The 18328-nt window shown below is 30.3% G+C and overlaps 1 protein-coding gene across 1 annotated transcript in view; it reads left to right on the top strand.

Moving 5' to 3' along the window:
• LOC143250009 (serine/threonine-protein kinase PLK1-like) overlaps positions 1-18328 on the top strand; it is a 66889-nt gene that overhangs the window by 10254 nt on the left and 38307 nt on the right. Inside the window, exons 3-4 of the mRNA XM_076500644.1 lie at positions 7960-8067; positions 11186-11302. Of these exons, the coding sequence (XP_076356759.1) occupies positions 7960-8067; positions 11186-11302 (225 nt within the window). The remainder of the gene's footprint in view (positions 1-7959; positions 8068-11185; positions 11303-18328) is intronic.

Raw genomic sequence — 18328 nt, forward strand, 5'->3', positions numbered from 1 at the left:
GATCTTCCTGCCATTTATCTTCACTCCTGGTTTTCCTACAGTCATTGGTAAGAAGATCTAGCTTCTTCTGAGAGTTAGCTTCTTTTCTAGCCTCTTTCATTTAATCTTCCTCCATAGAAATTTCTCAACATAAATGAAAATTTTTCTCTGTCATTGGTTTCTGAGTCCAGGAGTTTCTCCTGATTATTCCACTGTTCCTTGTCATGCAGATGTCCTTACTTGGCTTTTGGATCAGAGGTCTTCCATCTCCTTGATTTTGGATTTTCTGGCAGCCCTATCCTGTGTCTTTTGTTTTCCTGATATTGCAGGTATTTACCTCTCCTGCACTTTATATGCTGATATGTTCTTTTGAGATTCATGATCCACTGTGGTGAGGTGTCCTTCTGGATGGGGATATTAATGTGGTCCTGCATTGCCTCACTTTATGTGTGAACTGCTCTCCCTGTGCATCTTGTTTTACATTTCCCTTACATCTTCATTCCTTCTACAGTTTGCCTAAGGATGTCACTGGTCTCTTCAGTTGCTACTGATGTATAACATACTCTTTATCTTTCTACATATCTTCTCCTTTCTCCAGATTATTCTTTTCTTATCTAACTCCTTGGATACTAGTGTGGATATCTTTTGTGTGTTTCTGCTTTCCATTTCTTACATTTTCCACCTTTATCCTTGGCCTGAATTGGACAGAATTCTGTGATCTATATCCAATCTTCTCTGTTATATTGCTTGCACAGCTTCCTTCTGTGGTGCCTCTTACTGTCTCTTTCTTTCTTGGCAGTCATTCTCTGTTCATGATCTTTCTCCTTCCACCTTTCCCAATTGGGTTTGACTTTTAATTTGATTGGCTGGTTTCTCTTTGTCATCCTACTTTCATATTTTGTTCTGGGTATCTCTTCATCTGACTTGGCACCTCATCTTTTCATTGGCATTTTATCTTTGTTGTTCCATAGAGATTCTTCTTCAATCTGGCATGTGAACAACCCATGTTTGTTTCTCGCTTTGTACATCAGATCATCATTTCTTCCTCTTTGGACTATTATCTTCTATCTGTAACCATTTTTTAGAATTGAAGGAGACATTGACTAGGTAAGCTTTTTTGTTTTTTTATTCTTTCCTTTTAAGGGGCTATTTTCCCTTTTATTATTGCTTGCTCAGTAATGAGTGAGGCCTTTGGAAAGTCACTGTGTACTTGTATATTTATTAACAAACATGTTTCAGTATAGAACACAGGAGGTAAATATGAATGACAATTATAAACAATGTTGAAAGTGACCCCCGTTGGCAGCAGTACAGGCCTGAATCCTTTGTATTTTGTTTCTAAACACCACTATCAGTTGCTGGCTTCAAATAGACTGAATAACATATGATTACAAAACTGCACAGTGACTTTCCGAACACCCTGTACTTTAACAGACTAAATCTGTGTTGTATGGCCATGCCAACTTCTATAGCCACATAATGCATACTGTAGAGATGGGGTGTTCCAGAAGATTGCTTTTAGGTTTATTCTTGTGATTGAATTTTTAACAAAAATTGTCTATCCCAGATTATCCATGGACAACATGAAGAAAGGAATAGTTGCCTATTTCTGTCATACTTTGTATTGAATAACTTGATATGATTTGCTTTTAAAAATATGGTCTCTTGGTCACCCATTGTTCTGTCTTGGGTATTGTCATTCCTACAGACTTTCCACCGTATCCCTCCACTTATTGTTTCTGTTAGAGTTTGAGAGTCATTACTACTTTCCAGTTCCAAGCCACTGGAATGGTATGTCATGGAGGCATCCTCCTGAATGGATTAATGAAATACAAAGTACAAAGAAAATATAGAAATGATTATACAATTATTCAGTTGAGAGTAGAGTTGTGGTGTGGGTGATGGAATATCCTGGATTATGAAACATTGTAAATGGGAGCAAGTCATCATTCTACTGAGATCCCTCATCCTACCCCATGTGGATGTTGGTCCTCAATAGTTTTGGATATAAAGTTTTCACACATATTACTGATGCCCTCAATTGTAATGTTGTTACACTACCCATGTTGTGGGTCATGGTGGAGGAACTTGCACATTATTACAATTCATCCCCTTCTCCTCTCCTTTGATTTTTATTATTCTGCAGCAGTTTCAGTGAATTTCACTTTTGATGGAGATGGTTTCAATTATGCAGACTCCTTTTTGATGTGGAATGTTGGATTCCTGGATCAATCTATTAATTTTTCATATTCACATGCATCCTGTTCATGAGTCTGGGGGGTATTAGATGGTCTCATGAACTTGAGGGAATAATTGCATGATCATCTTTCCTACCCCAACATGGATTTTGGTTCCTGGTAGTAAAGGTTTTGGATTGTAGTCAACTTGCTGTTAGTATGATCCTCTTACCTAGTTGTTGGTTCTTGGTGTCCTGAATTTTGGATGTAGTCAATTTGTTGTTAGTATGATCCTCTTACCTAGTTGTTGGTTCTTGGTGTCCTGAATTTTGGATGTAGTTAACTTGTTAGTATAATCGTTTTCCTACCCACACCTGCATGTGTGTTCTAAGTGGCATGGATGTAGTTAACTTACTGTGTATGGTCTGATGTGTCTTATCCACTCTACATCGAGGACAGATACATCCTTTTAATTTTTTCCACTTTTATATTTTTTGGGATAGAGTTACATAAATATTGGATAGTTTGGATCACTTTGTGGCCATAATTTTCTCCCATTGGATGTCCATGTATGCAATATCTCTACAATGGACAAAGATTTGGAAGTGGTGCAGTCTCCCACATCACATTTTAGAATGTTGTAGGGAGTGTTCCTTGGACACTTTCAAATGATACTTCTTTCCTTTACACTGGTCTCTCCATCTAAGTATTTATGTAACTGGAGGGAGAGTATAAGTTTTAATTTTCCTATACTGAAAATTTATTTCCAATAAATACTTACCCCAGCTCACGCTTCCCACTGAAAACAGGTGCTTCTGTCTTCTGCCAAAACTTGGAATGATAGTTTGGCAGAATTGAATAGAGGGAGTTGCGTGCCGTCATGAGAATTTGCCACACACTTATTGGTGAAGGGTCGACACATGATAATTGGTATGAGAGATGCACTGGAATCAGTCAGTTTTAATGGAGAGGAGATAAAAAGGCATGTAAAACTGTTTTTGACATATAGAGGGCAGTATGGAATGAGAAAAAATATGAGAGGAGGTAGGTACCTATCAGAAATACTTTTCAGCATAGGAAAATTATAACTGAGAAAGGTGTTTGTTTTTGTAATCTGAAGTAATTTATATAAAATTGTAAGATGTACCTCTAAACCCTATGTTGAGAAGTCATTACATGCTGGTCAACTTTTTTTTTCTCATTTGTCATAAAAAGAGGGAAAAATTGTATTTCTTGTTCACTTGAATGTTTTACTTTTTGTCAGCTGATAATAGATGTAAATCTTCTCGAGAAAACTGTTATGCTAATTATGTTTATTCTTTGATAAATTGTTTAGGTAGAGTATTCATGATGAAACTTTGTAGGAGTCTTCATTGACTTGAAGATGAAAGGCAGAAGACTTTTGAAATGTCATTCTGTACATTTATGTCTCTGCAACAGGCAGTTGCTGTCCATACTACAAAGTTTCATCAATTATGTTTACTGTTTATATTTTGATTAAGATAAATATTAAATTAATTTAAATGAGGTTAATTTTTGTACTTTTATAGTGGTGTAAATAAAACAATGCTGTATATATTGGAACTAAAATCTACAAAAGTGTGCAATGCTTATTGATGGAAAATTTCTACATTGGTGGATAAGTAAGAATTTTTCCTAATTATTTTGTGTTATTTTTATTTGATAATTTTCAATTTTTAAAGAGACTTTTCACCATAATGTAGTCATTTTCCAAATAACTTATTTTCTTTTAGTTACTAATTTCCTTCTTGTCTAATTAGTGTTTAAATACTTGTATTAAACCAAAAGTAGTGTGGTTTCAAAGGTTGTTGAAAATGGTTAAACATGAGAATTGTGTAAAATATTCTTATACAACACATTTATGAAATTCTCTTGCTAAAACTGAAGGCAATGCTTTTACAGAACAAGTTTCAACATTCTGAAATGTTAATCAAAATCAAGTTTTCATTATGAATGTTTACATGTTTGTAAGTACCAAGTTAGATAGTCTGTTTAGTGACACTTAGTGTTTGTAATCTTTGTTCTGAATTACATAATATGATGTAATTCTAATATTCTTGATTTGTACATTCATTGAGGTAAATGTATAGGCCCGTGTATATAGGTATGAAACACTTAGAGATTGAACTATTACAATACTAAGACTTTCTTTTTTACTGCTTTGCATCATATATGCCAGTTAAGAACATATTATAATTTTAAAAAATTAAAAATGGTGAGTTTTTAACTCTTGGTTCCTAAATATATAGTCATCATCATTTCACTGTTCCCAAATCTTTTATTATAAAACAACCTTTAAATAATTACGTTCAAGTGTATTGTGTTTTTAAAGTGTTGTTATTAATATGCCATGTATTAGGTTCTAAGTCAAACAAGACTGCTATAATATCTAAGATATTTAAAGTGTTGTTATTAATATGCCATGTATTAGGTTCTAAGTCAAACAAGACTGCTATAATATCTAAGATATTTAAAGTGTTATTAATATGCCATGTATTAGGTTCTAAGTCAAACAAGACTGCTATAATATCTAAGATATTTAAAGTGTTATTAATATGCCATGTATTAGGTTCTAAGTCAAACAAGACTGCTATAATATCTAAGATATTTAAAGTGTTATTAATATGCCATGTATTAGGTTCTAAGTCAAACAAGACTGCTATAATATCTAAGATATTTAAAGTGTTATTAATATGCCATGTATTAGGTTCTAAGTCAAACAAGACTGCTATAATATCTAAGATATTTAAAGTGTTATTAATATGCCATGTATTAGGTTCTAAGTCAAACAAGACTGCTATAATATCTAAGATATTTAAAGTGTTATTAATATGCCATGTATTAGGTTCTAAGTCAAACAAGACTGCTATAATATCTAAGATATTTAAAGTGTTATTAATATGCCATGTATTAGGTTCTAAGTCAAACAAGACTGCTATAATATCTAAGATATTTAAAGTGTTATTAATATGCCATGTATTAGGTTCTAAGTCAAACAAGACTGCTATAATATCTAAGATATTTAAAGTGTTATTAATATGCCATGTATTAGGTTCTAAGTCAAACAAGACTGCTATAATATCTAAGATATTTAAAGTGTTATTAATATGCCATGTATTAGGTTCTAAGTCAAACAAGACTGCTATAATATCTAAGATATTTAAAGTGTTATTAATATGCCATGTATTAGGTTCTAAGTCAAACAAGACTGCTATAATATCTAAGATATTTAAAGTGTTATTAATATGCCATGTATTAGGTTCTAAGTCAAACAAGACTGCTATAATATCTAAGATATTTAAAGTGTTATTAATATGCCATGTATTAGGTTCTAAGTCAAACAAGACTGCTATAATATCTAAGATATTTAAAGTGTTATTAATATGCCATGTATTAGGTTCTAAGTCAAACAAGACTGCTATAATATCTAAGATATTTAAAGTGTTATTAATATGCCATGTATTAGGTTCTAAGTCAAACAAGACTGCTATAATATCTAAGATATTTAAAGTGTTATTAATATGCCATGTATTAGGTTCTAAGTCAAACAAGACTGCTATAATATCTAAGATATTTAAAGTGTTATTAATATGCCATGTATTAGGTTCTAAGTCAAACAAGACTGCTATAATATCTAAGATATTTAAAGTGTTGTTATTAATATGCCATGTATTAGGTTCTAAGTCAAACAAGACTGCTATAATATCTAAGATATTTAAAGTGTTATTAATATGCCATGTATTAGGTTCTAAGTCAAACAAGACTGCTATAATATCTAAGATATTTAAAGTGTTGTTATTAATATGCCATGTATTAGGTTCTAAGTCAAACAAGACTGCTATAATATCTAAGATAAGCAATGGTAAAAAATAAGTGGAAATGTTTTATTATTAAGAAGTATTAAGTTTTATTTATTGAATTCAAGCTAGAATGTTAACCCTAACACGTGTTGGTTTGTAAAATTTAATTTACTGATATAATTAATTATGTATGAGGTTTAACTATGTTGAGTAGTGCCCCATAAAATATTGATTTATTAAAATTAATTCAGTTAATGTCATGCAAGTAATCAACTAATTGAAATTTGTGTTTTTGATTTTTCCAACAGTTCAAGTAATCAAAATATTTTTACTATGATTTTTCATAGAAGTTTTGATGAATTCAGAGTTAATCAGTTAATATCAGTTAGTAATTATTACTATTTTTTGTTATTCAAACTCTTGTGGGAAAATACTTTATTAGTTGAACGTTATTAGTTTAGGAGGTAGTGGATTAACTGATAATTAATTCCATCGACTGTCCAGCTATAATATGTTGTATATTCTGTACTGATATTTGTACCATAACATGCTTTTGGTTTTGATTATTAGTAAAATATTATCCCATACTTCACATATTTTATCTACAGCATTTCAGCTTTTTAGGAAGTTGTTAGGACTAGAATTTATTTTACCATTACATTATCTCTATTTGAAAATGCTGCTTTCATTTGTTAAAGGTATTGGTTTGGTACTGATCAATACATTTCATTTTTCATAGCTTATAGTGATAATTAGAAAAACATTTGCTTGCAGCATTGTTTTAAGATAAACAGAAGTTTGAATAAGTTTCTTGTTGAAATTATATCACACCCTTGTGCAAATTGATTGAAACAAAATGGAAAATTACGATTTTTTCAATTTTTTGCATTTTATTTCTGAGAATTTAAAAATTACTCACAAATTAATACATGATATGACTGTCTTTATTTTTTAGAAGATCATTAATCCGCTTTGTCATTGAATCCACGAGTTGACTGTAATCTTTACTAATTTTTGGATCGCGGTACCACACCTCAATTAGCTTATCTTTCATAGTACAGTCTTTTCTCTGAAGTCTTTCTTTACAAATTGCCCAAATATTTTCAATAGGATTTAAGTCCAGAGAGTTTCCAGACCAGTCCAGCACCTTTATTCGTGTTATAGTCATAAAATTCTTCACAAGTATCGATGTGTGGCATGGAGCCAGATCTTGCTGAAAAATGCCAGATCCATCTGGAAATCTCTTTCAATTCTGGAACGATTCTTCTCTGCAAAACTTTGATGTATTGTGGTCCTCGCATCATACCTTCTACGATATGTAAGCCTCCGATGCCATAGTAGTTGAAAAAACCCCAAAACATCTTCTTCAAGGAATGTTTTACGAACTGATTGATGTGAGATTCTTGAAGTATCTCACCCGGAGATCTGTGAACGTGCAGACGTCTTTGACCCTGTATGAAGAAATGAGTCTTGCCACTGAATAACACCTTCCTCCATTGTTCTTGCATCCAGATCTTGTATTTCAGACCCCATTGATACCGTTTTTTCTTCATTGAGTTGGTAAGTTGTTTTTTGACTGGTCTCCTTGCCTTCTAATGCAATTTGAATGACGTAATATTCCTCAAAATTTCGTCATTTCGCCCAAAAATAGATTGACCATACTGCAAAACACAGCTAATGATGCCGCCTGTGTGAAAAACGACTATTAAAGGAAATCAGTGGGTCCAGGGAGCCTACACTGGGCTATGCTGAAAATATTGTAAAATGACCATTTGTTTCAATTAACTTGCACAAGGGTGTAATTTTCTATGCTTTCTGGTATTGTATATTTACTTTCTAAAGTTGTTTCTTTTATAAATACCTACCTAAATTGGTTATTTATTTATAGTCTTTACAATTCAGAGCAAACAGATTTGTTATTGTGCTGTTTTCCTGTTTTTTGTTACTACACCTGTATGATGAAAATTATTTTTGTCCCCAAAGGAGGGTTTGCCCATGTCCACGAAATAACGGATTTGACTACAAATAAGGTATATGCTGGAAAGATAGTTCAGAAAGCCAATCTCACAAAATCTCATCAAACAGAAAAGGTTTGTTGTAAGCACTTAGAAATGTTCGAAATATGATATAGAATGTTACTAGTGTTTTCAGTATCAGTTAACATAAATTATTTATAACATGTGTATAATTTCTTGGAATTATTACAAAAATATGTGTGGACATTAGTTTATATCTATTGGAATGATTAGAACAATGTGTTAGAACAAAATCAAAAATTAGATTTTACGGTACTTTCAAAGGACAGTTGGGGGGTTTACAGGTGAAAAACCAAAATGTTCTTACAGTGAAACCCAGGTGAAAAACCAAAATATTCATACAGTAAAACCAAGGTGAAAATCCAAAATATTCATACAGTAAAACCATGGTAAAAAACCAAAATGTTCATACAGTAAAACCCAGGTGAAAACCAAAATATTCATACAGTAAAACCAAGGTGAAAATCCAAAATATTCATACAGTAAAACCCAGGTAAAAACCAAAATATTCATACAGTGGAAACTTGGTGGAAGTGCTTGAGGTCAACAAACAATATTTTATGTTTCCTTTTGCTTCAATTACTGCAGACAGTCTTTCAAGCTTTGTTGCAATATATTTAATCAAAGTATACTTTGAGATTTTACTTCAACTTTTTATAACACACTCCCATAAAGTTTCTTTAGAAGTAACTTTTGATTTGTCAAGCTTTTGGTCTGTCAAATCCAAGATCTATTCAATTGGGTTCAGACTGGGGCTCTGTGGAGGCTATTGTATAATTTAAATGACTCCAACAATTTCTTTCTTAACTAAGTAATTTCTATATAGGTTGTATGAGTGTTTGGGGTCATTATCTTCTTTGTAGTAGAATCCATCACCAATAATACATTAACCACTTGGTATACCATGACAGATCAGTATTTGACGATACTTGTACTGGTCCATTATTTCATTTATTTTGGAAATATCTCCTCTTGTCTCAGCAGAGAAATACCATCAATCCATCTCACTGCTTCCCCTATCCCTCATGGTAAGCACGACATGCATTGAGGTAAATACTGTTCACCTTTTTTCTGCTGGATGTACTATGAACCAAATACTTCAAACTTGGTCTCATCTGTTCATAACATTCTTTTCCAATCATCTATCCAGTTTTTGTACTTTTTAACATATTTTAGTCTTTTGACAATTTTTGAAGATTGAAGTAAATATTTTTTAACTGTTACAAAACCAAGTATTCCATTCTTGTTGAGTTTTCTTGATACTGTACATCTGGACACTTTTCTGTTATTTGGTACATGGTTGTTTATGTAATAGTTGAGATCAGTACCAGTCTTCCTTTTGTCCTAAAGGTTACATAAACAAAGATACATAACATCTGTATGATTGACTTTAGGCATTCTACCTCTTCCTTTCCTGTTTTCAAAGTTACCTGTCATGATCTAGGGTGTACTTGACAGTACATACTGTAACAATTTGTCAGAGACTGACCAGCATCATGTAAAGCTTTTTCCATATTTTCTGTGGTATGACAACAAAACTTAATATATGGTGTTGAACACTGTTTTTATCAAACTGTATTTGTGAAGTATTATTACACTTATTTCTTGCTAGCACATATTAGTAACAGATGCTAGCTCCTACCTAGTTCATTTGTACATAGTTAAGACTGCACCATCACAGCTATTTCAGATCTTAAATTTGATCGCTACGTTCATTCAAACAGAACCCTTATGACGTGCCCTTAGTACAAGTGTATGGTAATTCTAAAGAATGATAAATGTTCTCACCATGGCTAATCAGTTGTCAACAGGGATCAGTGAAGCATTACCGTAGTGTTGAAATTTACATTTGATGATGGTATGAAAAAATTAGCCCCATAAAATGGAAAGAATGACAAAGTTTTGTGTTGTCCTAACACTTGTGTACAGCACTATAAATTAGTGTTGAATATAGTTGTTTTAAATGTAAACACCATTATTAAACAGTGCTTGGAAAATTGATGTGTATACACATATAAATATAAAAATAGCTTGTGTTATTGTTTGACAGTGGTATCTAATGAAAAATAGCTTGTGTTATTGTTTGACAGTGGTATCTAATGTAAAATAGCTTGTGTTATTGTTTGACAGTGGTATCTAATGAAAAATAGCTTCTGTTATTGTTTGACAGTGGTATCTAATGAAAAATAGCTTCTGTTATTGTTTGACAGTGGTATCTAATGAAAAATAGCTTGTGTTATTGTTTGACAGTGGTATCTAATGAAAAATAGCTTGTGTTATTGTTTGACAGTGGTATCTAATGTAAAATAGCTTGTGTTATTGTTTGACAGTGGTATCTAATGTAAAATAGCTTGTGTTATTGTTTGACAGTGGTATCTAATGAAAAATAGCTTCTGTTATTGTTTGACAGTGGTATCTAATGAAAAATAGCTTGTGTTATTGTTTGACAGTGGTATCTAATGAAAAATAGCTTTTATTATTTGACAGTGGTATCTAATGTTATAAATTCAGGTTATTTTTCATGTGAAAGTTAGGCATATCTAGGTAGGCATTATAGTTTATTAAGTGCAATGTCTTATTGACATTAGAATTGTTGTACAGATATATTGTATCTTCATTCATTAGTAACTGATGTAAAATTCAGAACTTCCCTTTTTCAAGCTATTCACGATCAGTGTTGGTGAGCATATTTTATTGAATGTGAGACTGATAGTTTTATGATAGAATATTTTACCGGTCATATAGTATACTCATATTTGTCACATGTAACTTTTTTCAGCATAGTGTGTGTGTGTGTGTGTATTTTCTAATGAAATCTAAGTTTCATCTTGCTATTGTCTGATTACAAGTTGTTTTTACAGGAAAAATTTAAGAAATAAAATGTTTTACCAAATAAAGTAAACAATAAACACTTCATTTAATAAGCACTTCATTTAATAAACACTTTTTTTCCATTTTCCTGATTTGATTGGTAATTATTATTGTTTGCTCATTCATTTTATTTGTATCTCATATTGAGTTATTGTCATTTAACATTTAGTATCTTTTGCAGAAAAGGATTTTTGGTAAGTCATTTTTTATTATGCATGATAAGAAAATATCTGTTGACATGTTTTTAGCCAATCACAAATTGTATGTAACAATGTCACAACATAGACCTTGTTTGTTTTAGATTCTAAGGGAAGTTGAAGTACATAGCTTACTAGAGCACAAAAATATCGTCCGTTTCCATGGTTGTTTTGAAGATGAGAAACACATTTATATACTGCTTGAGAACTGTCCAAGAAAGGTAACATAATTTTTTAGTTATGTTTGTTGTCATAACAACCTCTTTGAATAACCAATCAATGTAAATGGATAATTTTTTCACATAAGAATGATGATGACTTGTGTAACATTTTATTGTGTAGGCTCATTTTTTTATTTTTTGTGCTTTCTTGGCTAGAGAGGTACACTGACTGGCTGCTTGATTAGGGTTTCCACTTAATATTAGGTTGGATCATTTGTTGCTGAAATTTTGATTCAGTGTCAAAAAACAACTAAGGTGCTTGAAATATGTCTTGTTTGACAGCAACGTGCCTCGTATGACTAAGAGTTTGAACAGGATTGTTTCCTGGATATTAAGGAAATAAATCATAGCAGATGAAATTAATGTTAAAGTTCATTCCAGAATCATTCATTATGATTCGTGTCCAATGATTATAGTGGCTAATAATGTGACTGATCGCTGTCTTACAGTGTTAGACAACAGTAAACACCAGGGATTGATTCAGTGTTATCTATAAAGAACCTTTTTTCATCAGTTTTGAAATCCAGAATTATGAATAGGCCTGATCAAAGGAAGCATTTAGATCTACTCTGGATGTTATTTATTCTTCTGATTAAACCAAATATCTCCTTCCATCTAAACAAGAATTTCTGTACATTAAGACTCCTTGCATCAGTAGGGTTAAAGGTCAAGTGTTTGTGACTCTTTTCCATGTTTCTACTGTCAGTTCTGAAAAGGGTTTTGGGTGATTCATGAGATCTTACATGTGTCCAATCATTCCTGGTCAATGGTCTGAATTCAAACCATTATTAAAGACATATTTTACAGCTGACCAGTATTCAGGTTGTTTGATGATTGTCATGTGACATAATGTTCCTCACATAGTATGATTGAAGACTGTTGAATCCTTATAGTACTTGACTGAACCAGTTAATCAGCTCATAGTCTGTTGTGTTGCATATAACAAACTTATCCAACCACCTTTTGGTCTGTTACCAGAAATTGACAGTCACAATTGTTCAGTACAAGACACTTTCACTGTTGATTGGTACTGTTACTGAACTTTGATGCCAAGTGACTTTAAACAAATGTTAAACAAACACCCTATAGTTTACTCCTTTTTAAAAGTTACAAATTCATGCTTGTGTCCATTGTTCTGTAAACTGATAGTAATCTAACCATATTTCTACATGAAATACACTCTTTCTCTCAGTAGACATATCACATGAGCACACTTGCACATGCAAGTATTTAAAGTGTGTTTGTAGCATGAGTTTGATAAAGTGACCCATCAGTGTAGACATGTTTTTTAAAAGTGTTTCATATTAAAGACAAACCTCTTACTAGAACTTAAGTAATGCAGTAATTAATAGATTTAATCCTATAAAAACTTTGAACAGGTAATTTTTAAAAATGACTTACTTTCATTGACCTTAACAGTTTCAAACCCACACTTTTAAGTTCGTTGTGCTTTTGAAATATGAAGGTTTTGTATCTTACACATCATGTCTCAGAAATGAAATAAATTTGACTTGCAAGTAAACTTCACTCATCATGATAAGTGATATTCAACATGAGTTAAGCTGACTTGCAAAATTGACCGATGTGCATCACTGTAACCTTCGTGTGTACAACTACACAATTTAGTTTCTCTAGAAGTTATGTAGATTAATAAAAATTTCAATTTAGTTAATTAACTTCGTGTGACAACTGAATTTGTGTTTTAGAAAAGTTGTAAAAAGAAGATAGTTAAGTAACAAATTAGTACATCAAAATCAGTTCTGTTGAAATGAATCAAAAGAATGAATCAGAAGATAGTTAAGTAACAAATAAGTACATCAAAATCAGTTCTATTGAAATGAATCAAAAGAATGAATCAGAAGATAGCTAAGTAACAAATAAGTACACAAAATCAGTTCTGTTGAAATGAATCAAAAGAATGAATCAGAAGATAGTTAAGTAACAAATAAGTACATCAAAATCAGTTCTGTTGAAATGAATCAAAAGAATGAATCAGAAGATAGTTAAGTACAAATAAGTACATCAAAATCAGTTCTGTTGAAATGAATCAAAAGAATGAATCCGAAGATAGTTAAGTAACAAATAAGTACATCAAAATCAGTTCTGTTGAAATGAATCAAAAGAATGAATCAGAAGATAGTTAAGTAACAAATAAGTACATCAAAATCAGTTCTGTTGAAATTAATCAAAAGTATCTTGTGCACTATTTTATTAAAATTTACTAAAAAAAAAGAGAAAAAGTTTTGATTTTAAACCAACCAATAATATAGAATATGAGACAAAGTCTTCTGAACTATTTTATTTTAAACCAACCAGTAATATAGAATATGAGACAAAGTCTTCTGAACTATTTTATTTTAAACCAACCAGTAATATAGAATATGAGACAGTCTTCTGAACTATTTTATTTTAAACCAACCAGTAATATAGAATATGAGACAAAGTTTTCTGAAATATTTTATTTTAAACCAACCAATAATATAGGATATGAGACAAAGTTTTCTGAAATATTTTATTTTAAACCAACCAATAATATAGAATATGAGACAAAGTCTTCTGAACTATTTTACTTTAAACCAACCAGTAATATAGAATATGAGACAGTCTTCTGAACTATTTTATTTTAAACCAACCAGTAATATAGAATATGAGACAAAGTCTTCTGAAATATTTTATTTTAAACCAACCAATAATATAGGGTATGAGACAGTCTTCTGAAATATTTTATTTTAAACCAACCAATAATATAGAATATGAGACAAAGTCTTCTGAACTATTTTATTTTAAACCAACCAATAATATAGAATATGAGACAAAGTCTTCTGAACTATTTTTTTTTAAACCAACCAGTAATATAGGATATGAGACAGTCTTCTGAACTATTTTATTTTAAACCAACCAGTAATATAGAATATGAGACAAAGTCTTCTGAACTATTTTATTTTAAACCAACCAGTAATATAGGATATGAGACAAAGTCTTCTGAAATATTTTATTTTAAACCAACCAATAATATAGAATATGAGACAAAGTCTTCTGAACTATTTTATTTTAAACCAACCAGTAATATAGAATATGAGACAAAGTCTTCTGAACTATTTTATTTTAAAGCAACCAGTAATATGGAATATGAGACAAAGTCTTCTGAACTATTTTATTTTAAACCAACCAGTAATATAGGATATGAGACAAAGTCTTCTGAACTATTTTATTTTAAACCAACCAGTAATATAGGATATGAGACAAAGTCTTCTGAACTGTTTTATTTTAAACCAACCAGTAATATAGGATATGAGACAAAGTTTTCTGAACTATTGTATTTTAAACCAACCAGTAATATAGAATATGAGACAAAGTCTTCTGAACTGTTTTATTTTAAACCAACCAGTAACATCGGATATGAGACAAAGTCTTCTGAACTATTGTATTTTAAACCAACCAGTAATATAGAATATGAGACAAAGTCTTCTGAACTATTGTATTTTAAACCAACCAGTAATATAGAATATGAGACAAAGTCTTCTGAACTATTTTATTTTAAACCAACCAGTAATATAGGATATGAGACAGTCTTCTGGACTATTTTATTTTAAACCAACCAGTAATATAGGATATGAGACAAAGTTTTCTGAAATATTTTATTTTAAACCAACCAATAATATAGAATATGAGACAAAGTCTTCTGAACTATTTTATTTTAAACCAACCAGTAATATAGAATATGAGACAAAGTCTTCTGAACTATTTTATTTTAAAGCAACCAGTAATATGGAATATGAGACAAAGTCTTCCGAACTATTTTATTTTAAACCAACCAGTAATATAGGATATGAGACAAAGTCTTCTGAACTATTTTATTTTAAACCAACCAGTAATATAGAATATGAGACAAAGTTTTCTGAAATATTTTATTTTAAACCAACCAATAATATAGGATATGAGACAAAGTTTTCTGAAATATTTTATTTTAAACCAACCAATAATATAGAATATGAGACAGTCTTCTGAACTATTTTATTTTAAACCAACCAGTAATATAGGATATGAGACAAAGTCTTCTGAACTATTTTATTTTAAACCAACCAGTAATATAGAATATGAGACAGTCTTCTGAACTATTTTATTTTAAACCAACCAGTAATATAGAATATGAGACAGTCTTCTGAAATATTTTATTTTAAACCAACCAATAATATAGGGTATGAGACAGTCTTCTGAAATATTTTATTTTAAACCAACCAATAATATAGAATATGAGACAAAGTCTTCTGAACTATTTTATTTTAAACCAACCAATAATATAGAATATGAGACAAAGTCTTCTGAACTATTTTTTTTTCAAACCAACCAGTAATATAGGATATGAGACAAAGTCTTCTGAACTATTTTATTTTAAACCAACCAGTAATATAGGATATGAGACAGTCTTCTGAACTATTTTGTTTTAAACCAACCAGTAATATAGAATATGAGACAAAGTCTTCTGAACTATTTTATTTTAAACCAACCAATAATATAGAATATGAGACAAAGTCTTCTGAACTATTTTATTTTAAACCAACCAGTAATATAGAATATGAGACAAAGTCTTCTGAACTATTTTATTTTAAAGCAACCAGTAATATGGAATATGAGACAAAGTCTTCTGAAATATTTTATTTTAAACCAACCAATAATATAGAATATGAGACAAAGTCTTCTGAACTATTTTATTTTAAACCAACCAGTAATATAGGATATGAGACAAAGTCTTCTGAAATATTTTATTTTAAACCAACCAGTAATATAGGATATGAGACAAAGTCTTCTGAACTATTTTATTTTAAACCAACCAATAATATAGAATATGAGACAAAGTCTTCTGAACTATTTTTTTTCAAACCAACCAGTAATATAGGATATGAGACAAAGTCTTCTGAACTATTTTATTTTAAACCAACCAGTAATATAGGATATGAGACAGTCTTCTGAACTATTTTGTTTTAAACCAACCAGTAATATAGAATATGAGACAAAGTCTTCTGAACTATTTTATTTTAAACCAACCAATAATATAGAATATGAGACAAAGTTTTCTGAAATATTTTATTTTAAACCAACCAATAATATAGGATATGAGACAAAGTTTTCTGAAATATTTTATTTTAAACCAACCAATAATATAGAATATGAGACAGTCTTCTGAACTATTTTATTTTAAACCAACCAGTAATATAGGATATGAGACAAAGTCTTCTGAACTATTTTATTTTAAACCAACCAGTAATATAGAATATGAGACAGTCTTCTGAACTATTTTATTTTAAACCAACCAGTAATATAGAATATGAGACAGTCTTCTGAAATATTTTATTTTAAACCAACCAATAATATAGGGTATGAGACAGTCTTCTGAAATATTTTATTTTAAACCAACCAATAATATAGAATATGAGACAAAGTCTTCTGAACTATTTTATTTTAAACCAACCAATAATATAGAATATGAGACAAAGTCTTCTGAACTATTTTTTTTCAAACCAACCAGTAATATAGGATATGAGACAAAGTCTTCTGAACTATTTTATTTTAAACCAACCAGTAATATAGGATATGAGACAGTCTTCTGAACTATTTTGTTTTAAACCAACCAGTAATATAGAATATGAGACAAAGTCTTCTGAACTATTTTATTTTAAACCAACCAATAATATAGAATATGAGACAAAGTCTTCTGAACTATTTTATTTTAAACCAACCAGTAATATAGAATATGAGACAAAGTCTTCTGAACTATTTTATTTTAAAGCAACCAGTAATATGGAATATGAGACAAAGTCTTCTGAAATATTTTATTTTAAACCAACCAATAATATAGAATATGAGACAAAGTCTTCTGAACTATTTTATTTTAAACCAACCAGTAATATAGGATATGAGACAAAGTCTTCTGAAATATTTTATTTTAAACCAACCAGTAATATAGGATATGAGACAAAGTCTTCTGAACTGTTTTATTTTAAACCAACCAGTAATATAGGATATGAGACAAAGTTGTCTGAACTATTGTATTTTAAACCAACCAGTAATATAGAATATGAGACAAAGTCTTCTGAACTGTTTTATTTTAAACCAACCAGTAACATCGGATATGAGACAAAGTCTTCTGAACTATTGTATTTTAAACCAACCAGTAATATAGAATATGAGACACAGTCTTCTGAAATATTTTATTTTAAACCAAACAGTAATATAGAATATGAGACAAAGTCTTCTGAACTATTTTATTTTAAACCAACCAGTAATATAGGATATGAGACAGTCTTCTGGACTATTTTATTTTAAACCAACCAGTAATATAGGATATGAGACAAAGTTTTCTGAAATATTTTATTTTAAACCAACCAATAATATAGAATATGAGACAAAGTCTTCTGAACTATTTTATTTTAAACCAACCAGTAATATAGGATATGAGACAAAGTCTTCTGAACTATTTTATTTTAAACCAACCAATAATATAGAATATGAGACAAAGTCTTCTGAACTATTTTATTTTAAACCAACCAGTAACATCGGATATGAGACAAAGTCTTCTGAACTATTGTATTTTAAACCAACCAGTAATATAGAATATGAGACAAAGTTTTTTGAACTGTTTTATTTTAAACCAACCAGTAATATAGGATATGAGACAAAGTTTTCTGAAATATTTTATTTTAAACCAACCAGTAACATAGAATATGAGACAAAGTCTTCTGAACTATTTTATTTTAAACCAACCAGTAATATAGGATATGAGACAAAGTCTTCTGAACTATTTTATTTTAAACCAACCAGTAATATAGGATATGAGACAAAGTCTTCTGAACTATTTTATTTTAAACCAACCAGTAATATAGGATATGAGACAAAGTCTTCTGAAATATTTTATTTTAAACCAACCAGTAATATAGGATTTATTGAACTATGTAAGAAGTAAACTTTTGGAGGAATAATGGAAAGAAAACTGTTTACTGTGTATTTTATTTCAAATATTAACATATA

The sequence above is a fragment of the Tachypleus tridentatus genome, chromosome 4 (genome assembly GCF_004210375.1).
Source record: "Tachypleus tridentatus isolate NWPU-2018 chromosome 4, ASM421037v1, whole genome shotgun sequence".
NCBI classification, from domain to species: domain Eukaryota; kingdom Metazoa; phylum Arthropoda; class Merostomata; order Xiphosura; family Limulidae; genus Tachypleus; species Tachypleus tridentatus.